The sequence below is a fragment of the Miscanthus floridulus genome, chromosome 2 (assembly GCF_019320115.1).
Source record: "Miscanthus floridulus cultivar M001 chromosome 2, ASM1932011v1, whole genome shotgun sequence".
NCBI lineage: Eukaryota > Viridiplantae > Streptophyta > Magnoliopsida > Poales > Poaceae > Miscanthus > Miscanthus floridulus.
In genome coordinates this window covers 7,799,997-7,818,901 of record NC_089581.1, presented here as the reverse complement: position 1 = coordinate 7,818,901, position 18,905 = coordinate 7,799,997, and the positions used below count along the sequence as shown (strand labels likewise).

Sequence of the window (18,905 nt, the reverse complement as noted above, 5' to 3'; positions counted from 1 at the left end):
GGCTACCAAACCAAGCTAAAACATCATACCACTTCTTAACCCAAACTCCTTACAAAAATTGCCAAACTCAGCTTTTTCAAACCATTTTTCAGCCTTAGAAATTTGACTAAGTCTCGATCGGATTCGCGTCACATTCGATTTCCAAGCTACTAGGTATGCTAGTTAGTGAATTCATTTATCGACCGCAGGTATTTCATCGTCACCTACACGGTGTGTACTTCTAACTTTACTAAAATTCCATATATACGTTCTATAGCATTTTCGTTCAATAAAAATTCGTGAACATCCGTTCTTGAAAATTGTATTGGTCACGAACGACCTGGCATTACGCATTTCCGTTGGTCGTTTTACTTTATGTACATTGATTTACACCCTATATCACATGCATTTACACATAAATATGATGCTATGCAGTGTTTTAGCAAAAGATTGTATAGGATAACACCAAGGGTGTTACACAAGTATAGATGAAACTTGCTCACCTGAGCACTAGACTTGATATGGGTGTTTGTTTGTTTTTTGAATTGTTTTAGAATTTAATGGCACAATTTTTTCAATGTTAGTAATGTGTTTGTCAACAATAGAACACATATGATGACTTCGTCAATCTTGGATCTACCGGTTTGATCTCTCTGAAGTGTGGCACATCAACAACAAGGCGTCTATGATTACTTCATCAATCTTAGATCTGTCAGCTCGGTCTCTCGAAAATGCTCGTAGAGAAGTGTGTTTGTATGTGTTTATAAGGATGAATGCACGTGCTTATATACAAGTGTTTGCGTTGAGATTCGGGGAAAAAAACTAGGGCATTCCATAGAAGCATAATTTCTTGTAGGGCTTGTTGTATTGATGTGATGTTTCCTCCAATCTCCTTGTTCGACAATATGACGTATTAATTGAAATCAGAATATCAAACGCTCTAGTTCTAAGCCATAAGAGCAAATTTAAGAGCCTCTTTATATCCTTCCGTATTGGTAGGAATAGAGATTTTGGTGTTAAAAACCTCTCTAATAGCTTCTTCAATTAGATCTTCAAATATTGTCATCCTCTATTTATGGTTTTCGCTAGGCAAAGATGGAGAACGAGGCTGGCTCTCCAAAATATGCACGAGATATAAAGAAAATGTTGAAGGGTGAAAAGATATAAAGGGTTATTTTTATTTAGATGGCTCTCAAATGAGAATTTAGATAATGAGTTTAAGAAAAGACTTTGGAGATGCTCTAATATGAAACATGGGGCGGATATTCCCACCCGCCTGTCCATATTTAAGCCTAGATATTCAATGCCCATTTCAATTTGGTCCATATCCGAATATTCGTTGTATGATATACTACTAGATATAAGTATAGATATCCAAAGTTGGATATTTGTACATGTATATAGTACTTGTTTTAATAGTATCATGTGCCCTGTTCGCTTACTACTTCAGCAGTCCGACACACCAAACAATATCCGTATTTAAATTCAATTTTAAATTCAAGAGAACAAATAACTATAAATATCTATATCCGTATATATCTCTTCACATTTGATCTGTTTACATCCCTACCTAGCTCAAGAAAAACGACTACAAATTTCTATAACCGTATAATCCTTTCGCATTTGATCTGTTTTCATCCCTGCTGAGCCCTGGGGCAAGCGATAACACAGCGGCACACTTAGTTCTAACTGAAACTATCTTTAGAAATACACGTGCTACAGGCACATTCCAGACAGCCAGCTTTCAATAAGCCTTTTCTTTATCCTGCAGTTGGAAGAAAAAGTTCCCAAATTACTGCAGTTTGCTTGGATGTAATGCTACACAAGTCTTTGCCAAGTTTTTAGAAGACGCGGATGTCAACATTCCCCATCAATCATCGGGTGCTGCGGCGGTTGTGGGTTTTCAATTCAATAAAAATTACACACTCAAATTGATGGAAATTATGTTCTCTGAAATCAAAAGTAAACTTTGATTGCATAATCATATTGGTGACACGTCTCAAGAAGCCAAACGTCTCGTGTAACTCGGAGAAAACCGACTCAAACAATACACACTCCCAGAAATAATTCCGCAGACTGTTCAGCAGTAGCATGCTTATCACTTTCTGGTCCGGAAAATTTGAAAATTTCAGCTTTGACAGACTGATGAAGAGTAAACAATTTTTTTGCTGACCCAGTGTATCAGTATCACTCTCTTGTTGCTGTTCATGGAGTGCCCCATCACGGCTTCTTCAACCATGGAAAAACGTCCGGTGATGAGGGTAACCGTGCCGTCAAAACTTCACATCCTGTCTCTGTCACCTGGAGCATAGAACATCATATATAACAGGTTGAAGGGGTAAAAGCTCTCTTTAAATTTTGTCAGACCCACAGAATTAATAGCATTGCACTTGCACGTGACGTATTTGTTCTTTCTTGCACAACGAAATCATCTGCATGATAAACAGCTTCCAGAATTGATCCTCTAAGACAAACTCAAAATACTCACCAAAAGCGTATGTTCAAATTGAGCACTCCGTTTACCATCTGCAGTCACTGCAGTCCAATCGTCAGGCCACAGACGGTCATTCCAAACCCCTACAGAATATGAACATTTTTACAGTACTGCTTAACACTCAGGTGTTTGGAAACATTTTTGAACTGCACATCATAAGATATGGGATTTGACTGGAGCTATATAGTACATAAACTTGCCTGCATTGATCATTGGTTCAATTGTAAATGTCTGCCCAGCTTTCATGATACCAACAGCCTTGTTTCCTGCATTAAATAAGGCCAGCATACCTCCAGCTCAATTCACTGTGAACCCTTATGACATAGCTTGCACAGTAGTGCTGTATTTACTGCACTATAATACAAATAAGAAATAGTTGCAAGAAACATACTTGAATAATGAGGAATGTTTGGGGCGCAGTGAAACAGTTCCCCTATGCCATGGCCACAATAAGATTTCACCTGAAGGAAAGATAATCTCAATGGCATGGATACAAACATACAATCGAGGTAGCAACTAAAATATTAATTCTATACCAATCCATTACTAACCACAGATAAACCTGACATCGAAGCATGTCTGTTTATGACTTCTCCGACCTCTCGGAACCGAACTCCAGGTTTAACTGCACATGAATATGTTTAAGTTCAAATGTCATATATCCTTTCCAAGTATGACCTGATGGTCTTAGAAAAATGTAATAAGGATTAAACAAAGGAAATCCTTTTGTTTTTGCTTAGAAGTTTAGGCATATATACAGCAAGGTCAAATTACAAAAGAATGTCACCTAATGCAATAGCTTTCTCCAAGCACTCATAGGTGCAACGCACAAGCTGTTTGGAAGCTTCATCGACATTTCCAACAAAATATGTCTCATTCAAATCACCTGATATTGAGACATGCTAATTAAAAATAGACCATAGTACATTTCAGCAGTTAAACATCATATCAGGCAGAGGAGGCTTTACCATGAACACCTTTATAGTATACAGTTACATCAACATTTACAATGTCACCATCCTCAAGTTTCCTGTTAAAAGAAAAGAGATCATTATCAAAACTAATTGTAATAAAATATACCAACTTGGACAAAAGTTAACGATAGCGAAAATATTATTAAGGTGCAATAAACAAACAAAAGCTTTACTTGTGCCCAACATGAAACTAGAAAATCAGAATCTGGTATTTGCAAATCAAAAATCTACTACCAACCTACTTACTGCCTCCAGTTCAAAATACTTGTTTTAACTTCTTTTTATTATCTTCATTCAAAATACTTGTTGCTCTACAACGTCTACACTTCCCTAATTTAACTAACTCCTTTATCCATGCATGCACACTTTAGAGAACACTAATTGTGGGTGAGATGGTCATTTTACCTCCTCCCTAATTCTTGTGCCCAACTCTAAAACAAGTATTGTGAATCAGATGGTATCAAGCCAAGAACCTACATGTAGGACAAACTAAAAGTGTGCTGTTAACAGACTAAACAGCTCCTGACTTGTTTCCATGGTAATTACTTTGAAATTTGAATGGGTCTATGCAATGTATTTGAACATATTATTTCAAATTCTATCAGGTGCAACCATACAAATAGAACTCAAGAAAGATAAATAATTGTAATACATGTAAGTAAATATAAAAATAAATCTTTATGCATGTAAGTAAATGTAGAAAGATATTATTTATACATGTAAGTCCACAATGGCCAAAGCAACACTCAAGAAAGGCATTGAAGAGGTCATTGTCACTAGACAAATGAATGATCAATTTATGTGCAAATTCAAGTAGGACCTGGCATCTGGAATTCCATGGCAAATAACTTCGTTGACAGACCTGAGTACAAGTGACAACAATGTGAGCAATACCTTTAGTCTCCTAGAACTGATACCAATAACTATTAAAACAAAGACAACCTACGTGCAACATGACTTGGGGAAGAAATGGTAATTTAATGGAGATGGGTATCCACCTGAGGATCAAGAATGAAAGTTATGATCAATAAGAGAATCAAATAGGCATGATTAAGACACAAATAATATTTTTTTCTTAAAAAAGTTGTAGTGATCACAAGTTCATTCAATCAACTGGAGTTCAATTTGTTGCATTTAATTCTTAAAGGAGGTTGATCTCACCTCTAGCAATTGTCTCTTCATGGACGACTCTATCAATTTCATCTGTTGTAATTCCTGGTTTAATTACACGAGCAGCTGCATCTAAAACCTCTCTTGCAATCTATAAATGATAGTACGAGATAAAGCAGAAAACATTAGGAAAGTGAAACTATAATGTCAGAACTAAGCACTCATTTACACATGCTGGGAACTTACTCGACATATTTCTCTCATCCTTTCTATGAGTTCAGGGGTCTTAATCTACAGAGGCACAAAGAAAGCAATAATCACCAGATATTTGTTCATGGAACATATGTGATACTCAAAAACCTCTGAAGGATTTTACCTCTACTCTTTTCTGCAAATCACTATCCGGTTCTATCTTGGGAATTCCCTAAAAAGTATTACAATGTCAAGGAGATTTGAAAGAGCATATTGCAAGAGATATCACTTCAAGTGGAATGATGACTTGATGAGACGACACCGCATGCATACTGTGAAGGAAGAGACACTTAAAACAACAGGAACTTACATCAAGCGCCCAATCAGGCTTCTCAATTTCATCTGGCACCACACGCATCTTTGATATTGGATATGGTCTCAATGGACTGAAAGACATAATCATTCAATAAATGTGAGAAAGGTACTACCCAAATAGCTCATTCCTCCCACCCTAGATTATTAGCAAAGAATAAAGGTGCATTTATGTTCAAAATTTTCAATTTTTCAATACTCTATTTTGGTGTGAAACTGTGAATGGAAAGAAATGTTCAACACCATGTTTACAGCATCCATGAAGCCACTTTGTTGCTCAAATATACTGGAACTCTCAAATGCACAGTTAATGCTAAAAGAAGTGCTTCATACATGCACAGTGCATAACTGAGTCAAAAAACCTATTGTGGCTATCCAAAAGACATTGGTTCACTGCACATATATGTTAGATTCACTATCGATAGTTAACTTTTTCATAGCTCATTTGCTGCTCTAAACCTTTGGCATGGTTGTGGCAGGGTTATCCTTAGTGTTCCACAAAGGTTGTGTCAGAAGATACCAGCATTTATTTAAGAAGGTAGGAAGTCAACCAGCTGAAACTTAATATAAATTTGGAATGTTCAAATTTGAGTTGTCACTACCATTTTTTGTGGTGGCTCATGTTGGATTTCAGACCTAGCCTACCCAAACTTGCTTGGGACTAGAAACTAGAAAGTTTTGTTGTTGTTCTTGTTCTTTTTGTATTTGATTGAATTTGAGTAATTGTCAATATTTAATAACTTCTCCAGCAATTCCAGAGGCAAATGGAATGCTACATATATTGAACAACATATCCAACAAAGGAATCACAAATCTGGTAATAGTATCTTACCCTGTCCAATCAAAACGAGGAAGTTCCAATGCACGTCCCCGCCCTTTTCTCACACAATATTTCCAACCTTCTGGAGACTGCTGGGATGCCAGTGCACCAGGCTTTGGGTGAACAGATTTGTGAGAGCTCCATGCTGCCCTAAAACAATCCTGTGTGCTGCAAATGATTTGAGGACAGAAAAGAATTTAACGCTTTCACTAGTTCAAAAAGGTGAAGGAGCACACATGAAACATAATTCTACCCTGCACTGGTGTGCCAGCACTTCCAATGCATGCTTTGATATAAAAAGATGTGTTTCCTTTAAAAATCAAAAGAACAAGGATATGAAAAAATAACATCCCCACTAATAAAGGTGTCTACAGATATTTACTAACTTCATACTCATTGATGATAAAGTTTACACATAAGGCCATACCTAAATGATACATGAACCTTTAAAATATGTATAAGGTTTTATGCTCTGTGATGTTAAAACAATAAATCTAGCTGATACCCATTCATCCTGAGAGCTTCCTACTATCATGATGTTCCAATGCAGTAAAACGAGAAAGAGAGGAGCTTGCCACTGACCAGAAAGCTGCGTTCTCACGGGGTAGCTTAAGTTCAGCACACTTGGGGCATCTGAAAATCAAAACAATAGAGCATAAGCAATGACTTAAAGAAACCAACATGTCTACTGCGTGCTACTTTCCAAACTATAACTCTGCTTTTGCAGCCGTATATCACAGCAATGAACAATTAACTCTGCTTTTGCAGCCGTATATCACAGCAATGAACAATCAGAGCCACCCAGGTTCTGCTTCAATGTTCTAACTACAAGCAAATGAGAGATAAAAGACCCAATTTCTACAACTTATACTAAATAGCATCACAACAAAGCTGTCAAGCGTCAATTCCTATTACTAGATGGACAGGTGTAGGGCTTCGAAGCAAAACGCAGCGGGTAAAACTCGACAGCAGATCACTGGTGGAGACAGGAAGCGATGTGTGCCAAGCCAGAAGCGATATGTTCCAGGGAGGAGAGAAAAACGCACTGGAGCTGAGCGGGCTTGCCGCAGCGAGCGCAGGGGGGCGACGCCTCCGAGGCTCCTTTCTCCATCTCGATTGCCTGCACCACGCCAATTGGATGGATCAGGCGGATCAGTAGACTGCTAGACCGGGCGGGAAGGGCGCGGAGAACAGCACAGAAGAGTCCCGTCCGACTCACCTGTGGCGGCGGAGGCTAGGGTTCCGGCGGCGCGGGCGGCGGACACGAGGGGAAAAGAGGAAAAAGGAGGTGGACGAGTCAGCCGAGGGGCGGAGGGGACGGGCTGGGGCCTGCCGGGTTTTCAGGGGAGACGGCGGAAGGAAAGTCGTGCGCGGGGATGTTTGCTCGCTGCCGTGCTGTGAGTCGATCCGGGCGGATGGGTTTTAGTTTAGGTGGGCTGTGGGCTGTGTCCTGTCAGACACGGCTATATTCTGTAAAATCGGTTACGAAGAAGTTTATAATTCTGATAGATTCTTAACCGAATTTTTTTTTTTTTGAACCTGGGTGTGCTCAATTCACATTTGCTGACAAATCGTCAGCCACAATTACAAGAATGTTCTCAAGAAGCCCATCATGCTTTACAGGCCTGTTCTGAAACAAGAAGCTCATCAAGTCATCATGTTCTTCTGAAGGGGCCCATGCTTCTCAAGCTGTTCTGAAACAAGAAGCCCATCATGCTCTTCTGAAGCGGCCCATATATTCTTAGAATGGCTGGGATACATTGCTTTTGACTGTTTAAAGTGTCTAGAGGCCGGCATGGCGTCCCTGTGGTGTGTGTATGGACGAAAATGGTCGGAAACGGTCGGAAAAATGTCTTAACCATTTCCGCTCTTGTATTTTTTGGCCGGGAACGGGAAGGCCGGACGGGAAAACGAATCCGGTATTACGGGATATCGGGAACGGAATATTTCGAACGGGAACGTGTCGATTACGATCGGGAAGCGGTAACACAAAACGGAAATATCGATATATGTAACCACTTGAAACAGTAAGCTCGATGCAACAATAGCAACCATGCATAATCCATATGCAAACAATAGCAAACAGTGAGCTCGTTAGAATATTTATGCAAAGAAAACTACAGAACTACCAAAAAAAGAAAATGGAAAACAAAAATGAACAAAGGGCCAAACCTTGCTGCTCCATGCGTGAATTCCTGGGCCAAGCATGGACTGATGGGCCGCATGCATGACTCGTCAGCTCCTTGCCTCCTCTCTTCTGATGCACAGAGGCCAGCCGGCAGCTGGTGCATTTAGTCCCACCTCGCCAAGCGAATCACTGATGGGTGCGCATGTGAGCTATAAAGCAGACCGAAGGGGCGGTGGGCAACTGGGTGGGGCAGTTGAGTCTTGGCTGAGTGGGTTGAGCCGTTTGCAGACTTGAGACTTTGTAGGCCTTAAAAACGGGAATTTTTTGTCGGAGTTTTCCGGAATAAATACGGGATTCGCTAATTCGGTCGGGAAATCACTCTAACCGATTTCGATCTTGGATTTGCCGAATTTTCCTGGATGCCTTCCCAAATCCGTTTTTTCCCAAGAAAATGATATCGGGTCCTGTTCCCGCTTTCATCCCGTGTGGCAAAAGGCTACTGTCAGTCTGTCACGTGCATTACTCATTTGATCCCTGCAGAGAGCCCATTCGGCATTCGCTCTCGGTTTGGTGATAACTCTGATGAATCTGTGGTCTCTGATATACATGTACGTATGTACGAAAATTAACATCCTCACGTGGAGATTCTACATTTGAAACGACCTAAGGTTATGACCGTCAATGATCTGTCGGCACCCGATCCATACAAAGTGCCGCCGCTGCGACCATGTCGACGAGCATGGGGCTACATACGGGGAGTTGCTTTGCTTGTGTTTGCTCCCCTTTGTTGTCTGTACTCGACGCATGAGACGTGCCATACGCCCGTCGATGACTTTCTGACACAGAGTAGGTCAGCATATACAGCTCGCTCCTTCCAGCAATTATTTATCTATAATTGCAAACAAGACCGTTAAGAGCTCATGCATGCAGCGACAATATAGGGACTCATCCTGTTTCACTGCTTGCAACAGTTTGACTGATGACTGCTGCTGAGTGCTTTCCATGGAGGATTTATTTCTATAGTTTTACCGTCGGTTCAAATCGACCACCTTGATTTGTTCTTTTAAAAGGCATCTAACACAGATCCTAACGCCGCGGTGCTGGGGTACGCACGCATGCCTCCTGCGCGGCACCTTTACGGCTGGTGGTGGCCTGGTGGGTATGACTACGCGAGCGAGCGTATCGGCAGCGGGAATTTTTTTTAATTTTAACATTTCTTGAAAACTAATTTTAAATCTAACATGGTCCGTTTTAAAAAAAACTAACACTTTTGGTCGTGCCTATTGTCCTGGCGCGGCCAAATACCTGTGCCGCACCATGCATGGTTGCGCGGCAGAGGGCTGACGTGGCGGCGACCGGAATCGCTGAGCGCTGACGGGCAGGGCCTGCCACACCACCGATCTTGGCGCGGCACTGCCGCGCCACGGCGCATGGCGCGGCGGTACCTTGACAATTGTGTCGTCTGGGTACAGAAACGCGATTGGACAGTTTTAGTACACATACTTAATACCAAAAGGATAACAAATTTTATCATTCAAGTATCTTACCACGCATCTTTGAAGCGGGGCTCTCTGTAGCTGTGTATCCTCCCTAGTGGTAATGTCGTACATATCTTCGATGACATCTTTCTTCGAGTCCTCGTCAATCGCCTCCTCAGTGTACGGGGGCTTCATATGTGTCCTCGTAGACCTGTGAAGCCACCATAGGTACTCGTCGAAGGTGTGCTGGTCGTGTGGAGGACCCGCATGGACCGGATGTCGTACCCTGTTCTGCCATAAATGGATGTGCGCGCTGTGTGTCACGCGTCAATCCTTGGTCTTGTACCTCTTCCTGCGGTCATACCTGCAATAAAACGATGTTAGTTGTACCACACACATCTGAATTGTAACTTTATTATTAATCGATAACACACATGTACAATGTTTTGTTGGTGGAGTAAAGCGGTGGTGGGCAGCCTGTCATTCTTTCAAACTATCTACAGACTCTGATGGGCAAGTGAATCTCGATCACATGAAAGAAAATAAGAGGGATGTCGCTGCGATACTCGTCTGACTTGTCCCTAGTGACAGGACTGAGATAGTACTGGAGCTCCGGAGTATCCCAAAGACACCAATACACCTGAAATTTCATAATTGAGTTAGGTTGTGATATAGTGTACATCGAACAAGACACATGTATGATAGTAAAGAGAGCGTAACCTGATGCTGTGTCAGGACGTCGAGACCGTCCGTGTACTCCCTGTACTTGCACCTTGCATTCCCTCTAACTAACTCTGCTTCCGTCCAGATATACAGAGCTATAGGGAGTGTATCATGCCCGTTCCATTGCTGCATTGAACACGATAATGAATTAGCCATTAATAATCTCATCATATGTAATTGCCTCGAAGAATATAGTGAACCGAATTACTTACCGGTAAACCATTATTAAGGGGCCTCCCAACGGGCCATCGTTCCCAATACCAAATCTGGAGTAGGTAGGAGCAATCCCCAAGGTTCGCATATCCTGAGGTGCGACGGCAGACAATGCATAGCTGTCGATACGTCCATGCCAGGACTGCGCTGCCCTAGCTGTACGCCGCTATGTTCTTCCACGACTGGCGTAGTATGTCAAGGAAGATCTAGCTGATGGTGTTGCCCGAGGCGTCTGGGAAGAGGAAAGCACCAAGAAAGTGCCAGAGCCACACTCGAGCGAACCTGTCGATCAGAGCCTCCTCAGCCTGTGGGTCCAAGTAATCAAAGCGCTATGTGATCCAGGACGACGAAACACCGGAACTTTTTCTGAAATTGACCAAAGAAAATGAGACCCGATGGCTGCAGGAAAGCAATGCAAATATTAAATAGGCTTGAATTACTCACTTATTTTTCTTGGAAGCCTCGTCGTCCGGTGTAAAAAAGTCAATAAACTGAGCCACCAGCTCCATCTAGTGATCGTTGTCAACTATCCCTGTCACTGGAAGTCCCCCAACCGAAGGCCAAAAATAGCCTTCACGTCCTGCATGGTCAAGGTCATCTCGCCACAAGGTATGTGAAACGTGTGGGTCTCAGGCCTCCACCTGTTATAAGAATAGAACGACTGTTAGTTGCCTCAAATTTGTTACAAGAAAGTTTACGTACAAAGAATGCACTCGCACCTGTCTACAGCTACAGTAAGTAGTGCTGGGTTAAGGGGCGGAAGACCGTGGTTGACAACACGGACAAGCTCGAGGAAGCCGGCACGCCGTATGTACGGCGCGTAACGCTCGTCCCACTGGTGCACCCTGGTGTGCATGCGGGGCCTCAAAGGAGGCAAGGCCACCTCTACGTCGTTGTCACTCAAGATGTGTGCTCGGTGCCGGTCGTCGTACTCCACCTCAAGAATGGGGTACAACGGGTGCTGCGTGAGAGGGTCATCCTGTTACAAATTGATAAACAAATGATAAAGTATTCAAATTAATAAAATTTAAATTAATATTATGTAGCATTGCAAAATTTAAACTACTTGTTATGCAATATGAAAGCACATGTATATATTCAAAGTAAAATTAACAGACACATCACGCACTAGTAACATAAACAACTTCACTAGGAATATAAGCATTTGACGAAACTTCATGAAGTCATTAAAATCGACGTATCTCGCACTAGTAAGTACCGACATTTGTAAACTAGTATCTATACTCAAAATCACTAACTAAATAACTAACTATAAACTAAATAATAAATACCTAATCAATCCCTAAGCCCAAAATCCAACCTCAAACCTAAAAACTACATACGTAAATCACAAACAAATTCACTAACCTAACTATCCTAAATCACTAACTATCATAAATCAATAATAATCCTATATTACTAATTATCCTATATTCACTAACCTAACTATCCTAAAACCCTAACTATCATATATTACTAATTATCCTAAATCACTAATTATCCTAAAACAATAATAATCAAAATAAACATGAAATCGTACCTTAGGAGCGGGCGGCCTTGACGCGTCGGCGTTCGTGGCACGGCCGGCGCGGGCGCTGGCGGCGGGTGGGCGGGCAGGTGCGGGCGGGGGGCTCGCTGGCGATATTTATTCGGCTCTGCCGCGCCACGGATTAGGGCGCGGCAGTACCGCGCCAAGATCGGTGGCGCGGCAAGCCCTGCCCCGTCAGCGGTCAGCGATTCCGGTCACCGCTACGTCAGCCCTATGCTGCACCATCATGCATGGCGCGGCACAGGCATTTGGCCGCGCCAGGACAATAGGCGTGGCCAAAAGTGTTAGTTTTTTTTTAAAGAGCCTGTTAGATTTCATTTCTGTAGTGGTTGGGGAAAGAAAAAAAAAAGGTAGAAGTTGCTAATGTCGAGGCACCGTTAGTCCACTAGAAAATAGAAACGTTGCCCAACCTGTTCTTCACAGCTTTGGGTGAGTGTTCCAGCGTGTTTGTAAAGTTGACTTTCTGAGCTAACGTGTGCTATGCACTCTAAGTTAATCTGGTTCATATGTGTGAAATGTATGGTTTTATGCTTCAAGAGTTGCTTATATGGCAAAAAATTGGTGCTATTTCATTTATCCTGTTCTGGAGATTCTGCAACGCACCATCTTGAGAACAAGTATGTTATGCTCTTTGGTCAGGAAACAAAGTCCTTGTTTGTGGCGAGGTGTTGTAGCACATCATTAGTGGGAGAGCCAGAAAGGGGGAAGGACTTTGTTTTTTTAATATATGTAAACTGTGCTTGTAGCCTTAACTGAGGAAGATATGCTAACTAATTTGAATTCGCTTCCTCAAGCCACACCAATTGCCACCTTTGCCTTCAGGTTTCGGCTGTGCTAGCTATGTAGCCAAGCCGGGCTCGCTGCTGGTAGTACCTAACAGTGCTTGGCATAACAAATACAGTATTGTACTACTGTGTTTATTTATTCTTAATTGGATTAGTATCTTCCAACAGTTTTTCTTCATGAATCGTGATTGCACCTTTGCCATAAATACCATCAGTTTGCAGGAAGTGCATATCAGAGGAGTTCATAAATAAGGAAGTGTGCTGCTGCCCTATTTGTAGCATTGATTTGGGCTGTGCTCCATTGGAGAAACTCAGGTTTGTTTTTTCTTGAAATATATTTATATTGTGTGTGGTTGTATACTATTGCATTGTATTGGGCTGTTTCAATGAACCATTTTGAGTTATAGCATCAGCTTTGATTGTCAGCAAGTGTGAGTGTGCAACATAGCGGAACATACATGGACCAAATCTGTGAAAATGTTCTCCAACATTCTCTCTAGTATCAAAAGTGAGTTATCCTTTAGCGATCTACTATTTAAATGTGCCGTCCTGGCTTTTGACATTCCCCTGCATTAGCACCCTGCCATGTTGGATCATCTTGTTGTCACAATGAAACCATTGCATTACCATACCGCTGTATTGGTTGCATCATTTAAATTGCTTCTGCTCCATGTAACCTCCTCCTGTACAACATTGGCTATCGGGTGGTATTAACTTGATTGTAAATATGCTTTATTTTTTGGTAACTTCTGAAATGCCAAGATCGGCCCAGTAATCTAAACTCATTCCCTTTCATTGAAACAACATGCAACAAGAAAGTTTACTTTTCTGTATGTTAGTTTTTCTTGTAATGCACTTGATCTACTTTATAGCTATAGCTTATGGCTCATGTCAACTAACTTTTTGTACAGAATTGATCATAGCCTACAGTATGTAAGGTCAAAGGTATTCCCTTTAAAAAAACAAAAGGTTGAGGGCCCAGAAGTCACATCACCAATTACATCACCTATCAAGACGAAAGAACGATCTTTATCTTCGTTGACAAAACATACTCCTCAAATGTCTATGCAAAAATGCTTGACAAAGAGGAGAACAAAAGCTTCATGCTTACGCAAACTCCCTTTGGTATGTACCTTTTCTTTTACTGGGTATCCTTAATAAACGATTGTGTTAAGAAGTTATAAGCTAAATCCCCACAATTGAAAAAAAAAAGTCCCATTATGTGTATGTATAGGAGATTGTGTAGTTCACTCTTGCCCTTCTATTTTTTCTTTGTTTTGTTTGCATGGATCTGGTATGTGTTAGGCCTTGGGACATTATGGATGACACATGTTCACTTCCCTAAAAAAATAACGCTTGTTCATTCCCTAAGAAAAAAGAAGATACGTTCAATCCTCTTCTCTTTTATTTCAAATCTTTATAATTTCACATATATATCAATATCATGTTCCTGTTGGTAAGGAAGCATGGAACCTGAATATGATATATGCATGTGTCGTATGCAATTGCATTATTTTGTTGACGAAGTTCTTTCATATCTGAACTTCCTTTAGTTCCTGCAGTGAGAGAAATTTCAGTGCTATTTTATGTTTTAAAATTCATTTACTTGATTGAAATTCATTATATTTTGTTGTAACTAATTATTATTTACTGCTCCTTATGCCAATGATGCAGCACTCAACCTTTCGGGGCAGTAGTAATATCACAAAAAAATCTGGGGGATGGAGACCTTTAGGGTGTCACTTTCGAGCAGCTAAAAACAAAAGGTCTCTTAGATCTAAATCAGAAGATGTAATGACAGCTGAAAAAAAGACTGATGATCCAGTTGATGTAACTCTTGCCAGTCAAGCAAAGACTAAGAAGCAGTTTACAAGACGTGGAAATCTGGAGAAGAGAACTGGAACCAAGAAACTATTGATTTTAAAGGGAAAACAGAAAAATACAAAGCCAAAGAATATGCCTAATAAGAGGAGATTGCAAGCATTATGGTTCTACCTTCTTGCTGCTTTTGACCAGTAAGAAACTAGGCTGTTTGTCTTACAAAGTTCTATTTGTTGTTTTTAAAAGGAACATCAGAAATCATGCTGTTGTGTTGATTGTTGCAGGAAAGGACAGCCTCCTCTACCGCAGATACCATCAAAATTTTTGAGGATCAAGTGAGTTATCTCGTCGCTCTTTCTTGCTTGAAACACTTTATGCTTTTTGCATTAACTAAGGGTGATTTCCTTACTCTGTTGTCCTAGGGATGTAAATTTGCCTGCTTCCTTCATACAGAAATACCTTGTGCAGAAACTTAATCTTCCAAGTGAAGCTGAGGTTTGTATTTTATCTCCTAGTGGCAATTAATACCAATTAGTTGTATCTCATAAGATCTAGCTCTTTATTTGTTTATTTTAAAAATCAATGCATATCATTTCATGATTATCTTTTAATTATCAATGAAAACTGCGAGACATTGTTTCCAAATATTACTTCCGTGAAGCTGTTTCACTTCAGAGAGTTTATTGCTATTATCTTTGTACTGAGCAACATCTACAAAAGCTAACAAACAATACTTCCTAATGCCCAATGTCCATCCAATCATCTTCTGTTCCTTGGCCAACACAGCAAAAACTCTGATTGCTTCCAAACTGATAACAAGGCAGTCAATCAGTTTGCTTCCGAAAAAAAAAAGAGTAGCCAAGCAGTCCGCACTCCGCAGTGAGCAACATACAGATTCTATGAGTGCAGTAGCCCCCAAAGTTTTTCGCATAGCTTAGTGCATTCGAATATTTTAACAAACTTTGCTACCATCGGTGGATAGTATAGATGTGGCCAGTGTAGCTGAAGGATTGAAACGGGCGACCAGAGGGGGGTGAATGGTCGCGGAAGCCAAAAATAATTTCTAACCCTTCTCCTAAACACAAAACCTGATTAAATCACGTTTTTTAAATCTGGCCAGAACTCTATGTACCTAGTAAACCTGATGTGAACGAAAATCCGTAACTCCGATCGACCTAAAAATTTGTCAGATTAAACTAGATGAAATTACGAAACTAACCCAACTGGAATCACGTCAATCGAACTTACGGATCTTGAGATAAAAATAAAACAAGCAGACTATGTCAGATGCTGACGAGAATTGTAAAGAACCAATCGAGATGCACAAGATCAATCATTATAGATGAAAGATTAAATTGAGTAATTGAACTTACAAAAGTGCATCTAGCCTCCGCCCAAACATCCTCCCTCTCTTAATCGGAGAGATCAACAAAAAAACCTCTCACTAGAATTCAAACTCTAGGCTAGACCGGAGAGAGAAAAACTGAACCGTGGAACCCCGGGGCACGAGTACTGTTCACGGGTACGGTTCACGCGTGAATAGTAACTCACCGAGAGTCTAAAACGTTCCGCACCCTTCTCAACCCTAGGTGCCACATATTTATATCTCCAAAGGGTGGCACGACCTATTTTCACATAACCCCCTACGCTAGATAAATCCAACGTATGGGCGTAAATTCCAATTACGTCCTCTATGGCAAATTCCGCGATGTCCGCGATCCCTCCATCTCCGCGATGTGATCCTCGCGATGTCGCCGCACGACCATCCGAAATCATATCGCGATCGCCAGAATTTCCATCTTCGGCCAACGCACGCCGCACGAGCGTCCCGGTACGATGCATGGCTTTGTGGCTCAACCAGCGAACCCCGGATTTTGTGGCGTAATCTGGAAACCTTCCTCGACGTCCTCCCGCCATGTAGCCAAGTACAGTAGACGTACACTGCACGATCGCCTGTCCCTCGAACACAAGCCTCGATCCGCCCTTCTCCGCCCCCGCGGTTTTTCGACGCGGCATCCTATCTTCGTTCTTCACTCGTCGCCGCATGTACCTTGTCTCCACCTGTCACCTACAACCACAACCTGCCAAGAGACACGTCACACGCACACCATGTTGTCAATCGCTCATCACCAAGGTGCTAGCACACCGGCATCTCAATCTCCCCCTTGATGAGTGCATTGACAACACCACACCGCACAAATTTATTGGAACTAAAAAAAATAAAAAGAAAGAAAAAGAAACAATCTTGATCCCCAAAGACATGGGCTAACGAAAAAGCTAGGCTCGACACAATAAGACAAAAAAAATCACTCTCCCCAAAATGAATCAAAAGCCATATCAATTTTCCAAAAGCAATCTCAGCAGCAAAACTCATAAATTTCAGCAAAACTCCCCCTCAACCCCTCAAAACAAGCATGCCAAGTCTCAGCAAAAACGAATTCAAACTCCCCCTGCAAGAATGATCGAACTCCCCCTGCAAGAATGAATTTGTGCGCTACTCACTCTCCCCCTTGTTGACAAAGCACTCCATCAAGATAAAATGCAAGGAACCAATTTAGAGAAAAGCATGTGAGAAAGCACAAGTTGAAGCTTCTGAGACATATGCTAAATACTTATAAAAGCTAACCAACAACACTAGCTATCCAGAGAAGGAACAATACAATGCCATGACTAATAAAAATTTAGAACTGAAATCTGTTTGAAAACTAATGTGCCAGGCAAAAACATGCACATTCCAAACTCAGTGCAAAGCTAAAGACAAAACATATAGCGAGCTCACACGACAGATACACAGCTTCAGTCAAAGTTCACTGCAATGCCCACAAATGCATTCACTTGTCATATTTAATTCTGACTTTTGTGAGCATGATAAGTAGGGATATGGGAAGCAAGAGTTGTGCCCAGCCAGTTTGTTTAATTTTGTTTATGAGCGAGAACCAGCAGGGACATGGGAAAAACAGAGTTGCGCCCATATTTAAATTTTCAATAAGGCAAGCAGATCATGAGCTAAATAGCAGAGATATGGGAATTTAGAGTTTTTGCTCACAACCATACTATGCACTCCCGAGTTAAAACTTGTATTATGAGTTACATTTGCAGTGAAAACCCATTAAAAGAAGCTGACTACCGAACCATGAGCAAGATATATGTCAAGTATTCAACAAGTCACTAGATCCAGAAAAGCAAGCATAGCCCAACATAATTTTTTAAGTATATATCTGTGCTGTTTTCAAAATAAAATTGGTCAAGCAAAGCATTCAAACCTCTCCAAAAGCATCGATCGCAAACTAGCCAAAACAAGTATAAGGCACATGTAACTGAAGCAACTTACAATGATACTAGAATGGGTAACACACCCCGAACTCACCACGTAAACGTGCAAACGTGGTTTGATCGAGTGGTTTAGTCAGAATATCAGCAAGTTGCTGACTAGTATCAATGTATTTAAGCTTAATATCACCCTTCTCAGCATGATCCCTCAGAAAATGATGACGAACCTCAATGTGTTTCGTCTTAGAGTGAAGCACAGGATTCTTTGCAACACTTATAGCGCTAGTGCTGTCACACAAGAGAGGAACGCGAGAAAACGACAAACCAAAATCGCGAAGGGTAGCTATCATCTATAAAAGCTGAGAACAACAACTAGCAGCAGCAACATACTCAGCCTCTGTAGTAGATTGAGCAACATTAGATTGTTTTCTAGAGGACCAAGAAACGAGCGAAGAACCCAAAAATTGGCAAGTACCCGATGTAGACTTTCTATCCAAACGACATCCAGCAAAATCAGCATCCGAATAACCACACAAACTGAGAGTTGAAGCAGCAGAGTACCAAAGGCCAAATGCAGGAGTAAATCGAAGATACCTCATTATGCGCTTCACCGCCTGACGGTGAGAAGTCCTGGGGGACGCTGAAAATGAGCACACATACACACAGCAAAGTGTATATCTGGCCTCGTAGCAGTCAAGTACAGCAGCGACCCAATCATGCTTCGATATTCCTTCTGATCCACGGGCTCTCCGTCCTCATCAGCATCCAAAGCAGCGCTAGTCGGCATGGGCGTAGAAATTGGTTTCGCATTATCCATCGCAAACTTCTTCATGACATCCTTCGTGTACTTTCCCTGATGCACAAATGTACCTTCCGAAGTTTGTTTTATTTGTAAGCCAAGAAAGAAATTCAGCTCGCCCATCATAGACATCTCAAATTCTTTACTCATCACATCTGCAAACTTTTTCACAAGAGCATGAGAGGAACCACCGAAAAT

The 18,905-nt window shown here is 41.4% G+C and overlaps 2 protein-coding genes across 2 annotated transcripts in view; one reads left to right on the top strand and one right to left on the bottom strand.

Annotated features, from left to right (window-relative positions):
* LOC136537821 (E3 ubiquitin protein ligase DRIP2-like) overlaps positions 1 to 18,905 on the top strand; it is a 43,717-nt gene that overhangs the window by 18,184 nt on the left and 6,628 nt on the right. Inside the window, exons 2-6 of the mRNA XM_066529789.1 lie at positions 13,033 to 13,132; positions 13,729 to 13,942; positions 14,492 to 14,832; positions 14,923 to 14,973; positions 15,061 to 15,133. Coding sequence (XP_066385886.1) covers positions 13,033 to 13,132; positions 13,729 to 13,942; positions 14,492 to 14,832; positions 14,923 to 14,973; positions 15,061 to 15,133 — 779 coding nt within the window. The remainder of the gene's footprint in view (positions 1 to 13,032; positions 13,133 to 13,728; positions 13,943 to 14,491; positions 14,833 to 14,922; positions 14,974 to 15,060; positions 15,134 to 18,905) is intronic.
* On the bottom strand, positions 1,938 to 7,353 carry LOC136537820 (methionine aminopeptidase 1A-like). Its single transcript, XM_066529788.1, has 17 exons — positions 7,161 to 7,353; positions 6,988 to 7,061; positions 6,524 to 6,574; positions 5,954 to 6,109; positions 5,120 to 5,195; positions 4,934 to 4,981; positions 4,804 to 4,848; positions 4,609 to 4,708; positions 4,394 to 4,445; positions 4,268 to 4,309; positions 3,442 to 3,503; positions 3,261 to 3,359; positions 3,025 to 3,098; positions 2,865 to 2,934; positions 2,674 to 2,739; positions 2,468 to 2,556; positions 1,938 to 2,280 (listed from the first exon to the last, which is right to left on the bottom strand). The coding sequence occupies exons 2-17, from the start codon at positions 7,050 to 7,052 to the stop codon at positions 2,200 to 2,202; spliced, it is 1,176 nt and encodes a 391-aa protein (XP_066385885.1). The 5' UTR covers positions 7,053 to 7,061; positions 7,161 to 7,353; the 3' UTR covers positions 1,938 to 2,199.